We start from the raw sequence: 7786 nt of genomic DNA on the forward strand, positions 1-7786 counted from the left end.
CGGCTCCCGCTGAGGGACGAGCTCCGCGTGGGGAACAGCCTGGCGCCTCTCCCGTCCCGTCCCGCCGCGGGTGCGGAGCGGTGCGGGACTGAACGGAGCTGTGCGGGGCCGGGCGGGGCTGTGCGGGGCCGGGCGGGGCTGTGCGGGGCCGGGCGGGGCTGAGCGGGGCCGGGCGGAGCTGTGCGGGGCCGGGCGGAGCTGTGCGGGGCCGGGCGGGGCTGAGCGGGGCCGGGCGGGGCTGTGCGGGGCCGGGCGGGGCTGTGCGGGGCCGGGCAGGGCCGGGCGGAGCTGAGCGGGGCGGGCTCGGCCGGGCTGGGGATGCTCGGAGAGCGCGATGGAGCCGGCTGAGGGCTGGGACCCCTACGGGCGGCCGGCCCGGCGCACGCAGTGGTTGGTGAGCGCCCTCGCCTACCACTACGGGCTGGACCGCGGCGTGGAGAACGAGATCGTGGTGCTGGCCACCGGGCTGGACCAGTACCTGCAGGAGATCTTCCACCACCTGGACTGCGCCGGGGCCGGCCGCATCCCCGGCGAGGATTTCCGCACGCTGTGCCAGGTGCTGGGGCTGGAGGAGGCGGCGGAGCCCGAGGAGTGCGCGGGGCTGTGGGACGGGCTGGCGGCCGGGCTCACCTTCCGGCAGTTCCACGCGCGGCTCTGCGGGCTCTTCAGCACCCGTGCGGGCGGGGCCGAGCCGCGCCTGCCGCTCGGCCGGGACAGCGAGCACATCGAGACCCAGATCCGGCTGCGCAGCCCCCGCCGCCGCCGCCGCGGGCACCCCCCGGCCGGGCGGGGGGCTCTGGAGCGGCGGCCGGCGGGGCCCTGCTCCCCCGAGTGCTACGAGGAGATCGTGGCGTTGGAGCAGGCCGAGGACCGCATCGCCAAGCTGGAGGAGGAGAACGGCAGCCTGCGGGAGCTGGTGGAGGACATGCGGGCCGCTCTGCAGAGCAGCGATGCGCGCTGCCTGGCGCTGCAGGTGAGTGCGGGGCTCTCCCGCTCCTCTCTGCGGCTGTCAGGAAAGGGGTTCGGGGTAAGCTCCGTTTGTCCGTCAGGGAAAGGATTCCAGCCGAGCCTGAGCTCCAAACGTGTTTCGGAGTTCGTAACTAACTTATCTCTGGTTCCTCTTTAATGCGAGAGAAACGACAGCACCGCAGAATCCAGTCTGACGAGTAACACTGGGGAACAAGTGACTGGTTCAGTCCATTAAGAAAGATGCTGCTCTCGTAAATCCAGTGTCGATAAGCCCTGTGCCCTCCAGCGTGACGGATAAAACGAGTTATGGCATAGAGGGGAGGTTGCTCTTTCATCCTCGGCATTAACTTTTTAACAAAGTTTGCTTACATGGAGGCTTTAAGGACAAATGCTGCGTTTTCACCAGTGTGGTTCAGGGATATGCTGAAAAGCACCCTGCTAAAAGTGTAGGGGACTTCGAGTGTGTAATACCACTGTTCAAGTGCACATGCACAGACAGCTATATAACTGGTTATGCATCATTACAGGGCTCTTTCCTAAAGTCAGAAAGAACTTTTGGGTTCTGTACAAGCACATGCAGTGTCTCAATCATAGATGCCTCGGAAACATTAGAAGTGTGTTTTGTTCAGAGTGTGGTCACGAGAGTTCAGAGCTGGAGCCAGTTCTGCAGACAGGCTGATGAATAGTCTCTGGCTCCTCTGCAGAGCCCCATTAATTCTGGGGATGGTTGCTGGTGGTTCTGCTGTACTGGCCATACGTACTTAGCAGCAGTTAAATTACTCTGGCATGAAATAGCGTGGAACAGGCAGAGCAGTGAAGGGCAGAGTTCCCTGGTTGTTCTGGTGGGTCTGATCAGGTCAGTGTTTTCAGAACACTACTTGCCTTCTGAGGACAGACCATAGTAATGGCATTAAAGCTGTACAGACACTTGTGCAATAACCTAATAACAAACAGTTTGAAAATTAAATTTATAGATACGTATTAAAAAATACTTTCCAGAGATTGTTTCCTTGTCTCTCTGTTTCAAAGGTAAGTAGCTTATTAGTTGCTGATCAGCTATACGTGATTGAAAAACCCCAAAAAACTACAATCCAGAGGTTTTCAGTCTTGATAAAATGTCAGGTGCTTTAGGACACATTAATTTCTCCTGCTCTCTGCTCCTGGTGGTTACAGGTGGGGCTGCGGAAGAGCCATGCGAACCACAGGGAAGAGGGGACCTGTTCCATCGGGAGTAATGGACCATTCACACAGAACCACTCCCAGACCCAGTGCCTGCAAAGTGTCCTGAAGGAAATGGAGCTCATCCGGAGCTCCAGGGATGTGCAAATCGAAGAAGCAATCAGGTTCAACCAGGAGCTGGAGAGGGAGCTGAAGAGCTCCCAGGAAGCCCTGGCCAGCCTGGAGGACTGCAACCGTAACCTGAAGAGGGAGCAGGCAGAAATGAGGAGGAAGGTGGAGGAGGCGAGACATGCCGTCCTGAACAGCCTTGGCAAGGTGAGGGAGCTGGAAGTGAAAGCCAACGAGGTGCCGCGTCTGCAAACACACGTCCAGCAGCTGGAATTGGAACTGCAGCACTACAGGTAAGGCTGAGTCCATCAAAAGTGCCTGTAAAGTCACAAAGTTAGTTTGAAAATCACTCTCCGGGGCTTATTAAATGTCTGCAAGTACATCTTGTAAAGTCTAGCCAGAGGGAAATTAGGAGCTGCTTATCCATTGTCTTAGTAGGGATCCGTGAGAGAGCTGGAAGTGTTCAGTGGGAGGGAGGCCAAAGTAAGGGCGCTGATCTGCAGAGAGCTGAAGTTACTCCTCAAACACACAGCAACAGGACTCAGTAATGTCTCAAAAGGACATCATAATGCTTCAAGAAAGCCCAAAACAAATCGCTGACGCTCCTTCAGGAACCATTTCCAACACACTTCTTTTTTTTAAAGTATTTCCTGCTCGTCAGGTCACATCCAAAGCCAGCTGTGAGCAGATGGCTGACACTCCATGTCCAGGGAAAGCTCTTCAACTTGTCATAGGAACTGGGGGAAAGCACACAGGGCCAACATTTGGCCAGTGCTTTTAAACTGCTGTGTCTTCACTGCTGCTTCACTGACAGAATAGGTAATACTCCAGAAGAGAGAAGCTGAAACTTTCCTAAATCCACAAAATAACATAGTGGGACTCTCAAACAAAAAATACATTATCCAACTAAACCCCGCTTTTGTGATAACATAAATAAACTTTCCCAAAAGTCAGAAAGTTGGTCATGAGTTTAATAGCTCACTTGTTTTGTTGCTTTTTATCTCAGACAAAACTTGGACTCATTGAGGTTATTAAGTATGTTAGGCTTTTCTGTTTCAAATTGACCTATGGATCAACATCTAATTTGTATTTTCGCTGACCCACAGCAAAGCCAATATTTATATGTATTTTTACTAACTGTACTAAAGCTAGTATTTTAAAACATTGTGTATTCTGAACTCTCTTCTTAAACTTACACTTCCTCTGTTTGCTTATAAGAGGAATCCATAGTGAGTTATTTGTGGCTTTGTAGCTATTGTACTGTTTTATGAAGTGAGGAAATTCTAAAAATAACCATTTTATCCAGTGTCTTTTGGTAAGCATTGTGTATGTTAATACCTGTGTGGTTGCAGAAGATAAAAGCATTTATTTAAACATCTCTAGGATTTAAAAAACACTGTGAGGGCATATAATGTCCAAGATGACTGTCAGGGATATCTGGATAAATGAGAAAACTCTTAGTGTTAGGAGGGACCTCACTACCTGTCTAGTCCCATGTTCTCCCTGGCATGAGCACCAAACACTTCTTGTCCTGCAGAATTGCTTTTCCCAAGTATGATGAAGGATAAAAGAATCCCCTTTAAACAGGCAGTGACGAATGAGTTGAAGGCAAAAAGGAATGTCAGCTGGGCCTTGCAGAGCAGGAACTTCATGGATTACATCAAAACATGTACTGTGAGTTTAAAAATGCAAATTACATGTTCCTTGTCAGATAACCTTCATTTGTAATATTTATTTTTAAATTGCATGCTAATTTAAAGGGAGTGTAAAGCTCAGGAATGGTGTTGGACTGACCACTAGAGAACAACACCCCTTCTTTAATCCCATGGTACCTTGACCAGGCCAGTTTCCACCCTTTCAGATTCTCTGCTGGCCATAAAGCACTTCCATCTCCCCATCCATGTAATACAGCTCTTGGATCAAGCAGTTTCAGAGGCACCTACCGAGGACTGTGACTGGCGTGCCTGTGGTCACATTCCATCCTAAATGGAATGCCCCCATTCCACACCTTCCACAGGGTGGCACAGAGGGGCCCAAAGTGGCAGGAGGTGTTTCCTTCCAGAGAGGATCATATTTGAGTCCAGTTTATGAGCTTTAGATGCTGCTCCTGTTTATAGTTCCATATTTATAAAGGAAATTCAGTGTCTGAATACAAAAGGGTTTAGAAAGTGGGGCAAGTCCCACTTTTATGCAGTGCTGCCCATGGAGTTATTCTCATTTTGTACTGGGGCACTTGATTTCATTTTCCCAGGTGCAGTTCTCTTCAGCTGTTGTTACTGAAGCTCAGCAGTTCCATTTATGGATTACTTTTCCAGTTTCTCAGGATGCTATTGGGACTGACCTCCAAACTGCTCATTCCCTCCCAGCTTGGAGGCCCTTGCACACTTGTAATTCCTCTTTCAAAAGCTGGAAGCCCAAATGAACTCACTGGTGAGGTCCCTTCCCTTGATGGACTCTATCTGAGGACAAATCATTACCAGCTATTCCCTAAACTCCCTTTTTTTCCCCACTAAGTTTTGCTCCAGCTCAAGGTGACACCATCCATGTATTCTAATATAGTCCTATGACTTATAAGTATTGTTTATGGAAATGCCACATGTAACAATGTTACTACAATTGAAATGTCACATCTCCTCCTTCTTTTTATCCATTCAGCCATTTTCCCTGTCAGAAAAGGAAATTAGATTGGTTTGACATGAATTGTTCTTGCCAAATATAAGTTGGCTCTGTTTTCTATACTACATTGTAGGTGGCTTAAAAATTGATCACTTAATAAAGTTTATGGATTCTTTTTCTCTTTAATAGCATCGGAGAGAATAAAAGAATTTAACAACCTTTTTTTTTTTTTGATCCCAGTGTAGCAAATAAAAAGAAAGGTCATTTAGAATTGAAATACACTTCATAATAGAGACTTCACAGAGGGTTTATGTTGCTGCATTAATCAGCAGCAGAGTAATTACATAGGTCAGTGGAAAGGGTCATAAAATACCAAAAATGCTTCCCATATGCATGGTCTGTCTCCCAAATTACTTAATTATCCATCAGCATTTATATGTGTTAATGAGTAGGAATCCTTTATGCATGGAATGCAGAGACTTGTTTCCTCCCTTCATATTCTTCTATAAATATGAAGATTGAGGCCTCTGACATAATCTTCTCCGTTTATTTATTTCACCAGTGTTAAAATTTTCTAAAAACTTGTGCTTTGGGTTGTCTTACACTGGAAATAGTTCCATTTTTCTTTTCTTTCAGGAGACAGTGTCCTGATCTTTTCAATAATTTCTCAGGTTGTCATTTACTCTGTAAAATATAACAGGAAGGACCAAATCAATAATCCAAGAACAGGAGAGGAATATGGAAATATTCCTAAGTGGTACAAAATCAGCTCCATTAAGTGAAGAAGGAAAAGCCCTAGGAAGGAAACACTAATGCACAAAAGAAGGTGTCTATAGCAGGTTATTTCCAGTTGGAATGACAATGCATGTTTCGTACTTAGGCATTCTAGAAGTGTTCTATTTTAAAAATTAGACATTAAATAAAAAAAATACGGACATTTTCTGCTTGACTATTGTCATCAATACCAATTATTTGCTGGTTGTGAGGTGAAAGGTGGCAAGTTGTTTCAGATGGCCCCAAACTTGAATGGGGTCAGTGGGTGCTCATATTCACCACACAAAAGCCTGGACAGCCCTGCAGATGATAAATATGTCATTGGCCAAGAGCAGTGGCAGGCAGGGAGCATGCACTGATGGCAGCAGGAGTGAGGGCAGTCGGGGAACTGAGCTCATGGAGAGTAAAATGAAATGGTCCTTTGCAGAACCTCACCTGTAAAAGCGCTCAGATTGTTGGGGGTGAACTCATGTCAACCTCATTTTGTTTCCTAATTCTGCTTATACACGTTATTGTTTTCCACTTAGGACTGTGAGAAGTTATGTCTCACATAGAACTCTGCCCAAAAAACCACAGAACTTCAAGTTTTTAAAGAATTTAATAGTAACAGGTGAATATGTTATCATCATCTGAGGCTTAGACTACTGGCAAGTCTCATAGTAGAACTGTAAGATGAGCGAGCAAAGCAGATTACTGTCATTGGGAACACTTTACAGGTACTTTAAACACTTTAAAGTTTGATTACCCAAGAAGGGATAATGAGGGATATTGTTATATATGGTAGAGAGAACTGTACAGAGCAATATAAATACATTAATTTGGCATTGAAGAAATTGTGTAGCATCTCTTTCTATCTTTTCTATCTACCCTCTAGAAGGGGTAGTTTTATTTTAAATGCAAGGGCTGTTCTGTGCCCTCCTGCACAGCTGCCTGTTAAAGCTGTCTCCTCCCCCCTTCCCTGCAGAATTTGCATCATTCTGACCCCTCCTGTACCAGAGGGGTTGTTTTCTCCCCAGAGGGTGTGTATTCGGTGTTTCTGCAGCCTTGGATTAGTGCCTGGAAGTTCAGCCAGCAGCTTGGTGGCCCCCAGGGTGACAGCCGTGCTCCTCCCTCCTTGCTCTGCCTGCCCTGGCTTTAGATAGTCCTTCCCCAAGAAAATACACACCTACTGCACAGACTTTCTGGGGGATCAAAACGTTATCTATCTTGACTTACGCCAGCAAAATAGAAAGATTAATTTCATACGCAAACATAACTTTAAAGAGAAAGGTTACTCCCACAGCCCTTTCAAACCCAAGGACTGGACTCCCCGTCAGGGACCCCTTGGGAAGCACATCCCCTGTAGCAGTCCCTGACTCACTGGGGACAGTTCCCTGCTGGCTGCACAACCACACACGTGTCCTCTCCCTGGTTCTTCAGCAAACCTGACAGGTTTGCAGCCCCTTCTGTGCTCCAGAGCACCTGCAGGAAGGGGCCTTGCCCAGAGCGCTCTGGTTTTCCCACTGCATGTGACCGAGCTGCTCATACACCCTGAGACCAGAGCTGCTGGATCCATCAGCATTCCTTTGCTGCCAGGACTAACAGGAACATATTGGGCAGTAAATCTTCTCCTGCGTGGAAGTTGGCCAGACCTCCCTAACAGACGCTTCGAAGGGCCAGCTGCATTTTTAAAATTTATTTTTTCTGCAGGTCAGTTTTGTAAGATCAAGCAGTAATATATAACCTCAGAGTGTAACCTGCGGTTTAACCGTGGCGTGTTTATGTTTTATCTCCCAGCATGTCACAGGTATTGACCAAAATCCAAACTAAAACCAGCAGGGCAAGATCCTGAGAGGACCAGAGTAGTGACAAGTGCTTCAGTCAGGCACTTAAACACACATTTTGTATAAAACAGTTAAGGACTCCACTGAGCCCCTCCAGAGAGAAAATTAAAACAACTCAGCCACCCGTATCTCAGGTGGGTTTAGCACACATCATTTTGTGTCCTTTCACATAGGTGACTCTGCAAACCAAACACTGCTGATCATGGGAAGAATTCTGCATTCTTTTAAGGTTTTTTTTTTTCTGCTGGAGGGATGAAAGGGAAGAAACTCAATTTTTTATTTCCTTTATAAAACTTGAAAATCACTTCATGAAAATG

At 47.4% G+C, this 7786-nt stretch overlaps 1 protein-coding gene across 2 annotated transcripts; it reads left to right on the plus strand.

Moving 5' to 3' along the window:
• Positions 1–329: 329 nt before the first annotated feature.
• On the plus strand, positions 330–5585 carry LOC114061771 (EF-hand and coiled-coil domain-containing protein 1-like). 2 transcript variants are annotated; one of them, XM_027892556.1, is made up of 3 exons: positions 330–973; positions 2143–2549; positions 5544–5585. In XM_027892556.1, exons 1-3 carry the CDS (start codon positions 335–337, stop codon positions 5560–5562), a joined length of 1065 nt encoding a protein of 354 aa, XP_027748357.1. In that variant the 5' UTR covers positions 330–334; the 3' UTR covers positions 5563–5585. The 2 variants fall into 2 exon arrangements, with proteins under 2 accessions (XP_027748357.1, XP_027748355.1); XM_027892554.1 differs by lacking the exon at positions 5544–5585 and adding an exon at positions 2918–3233.
• Positions 5586–7786: the final 2201 nt, after the last annotated feature.

The sequence above is a fragment of the Empidonax traillii genome, unplaced genomic scaffold, assembly GCF_003031625.1.
Source record: "Empidonax traillii isolate 1590-97213 ecotype Southwest subspecies unplaced genomic scaffold, ASM303162v1 scaffold356:size572493, whole genome shotgun sequence".
NCBI classification, from domain to species: Eukaryota; Metazoa; Chordata; class Aves; order Passeriformes; family Tyrannidae; genus Empidonax; species Empidonax traillii.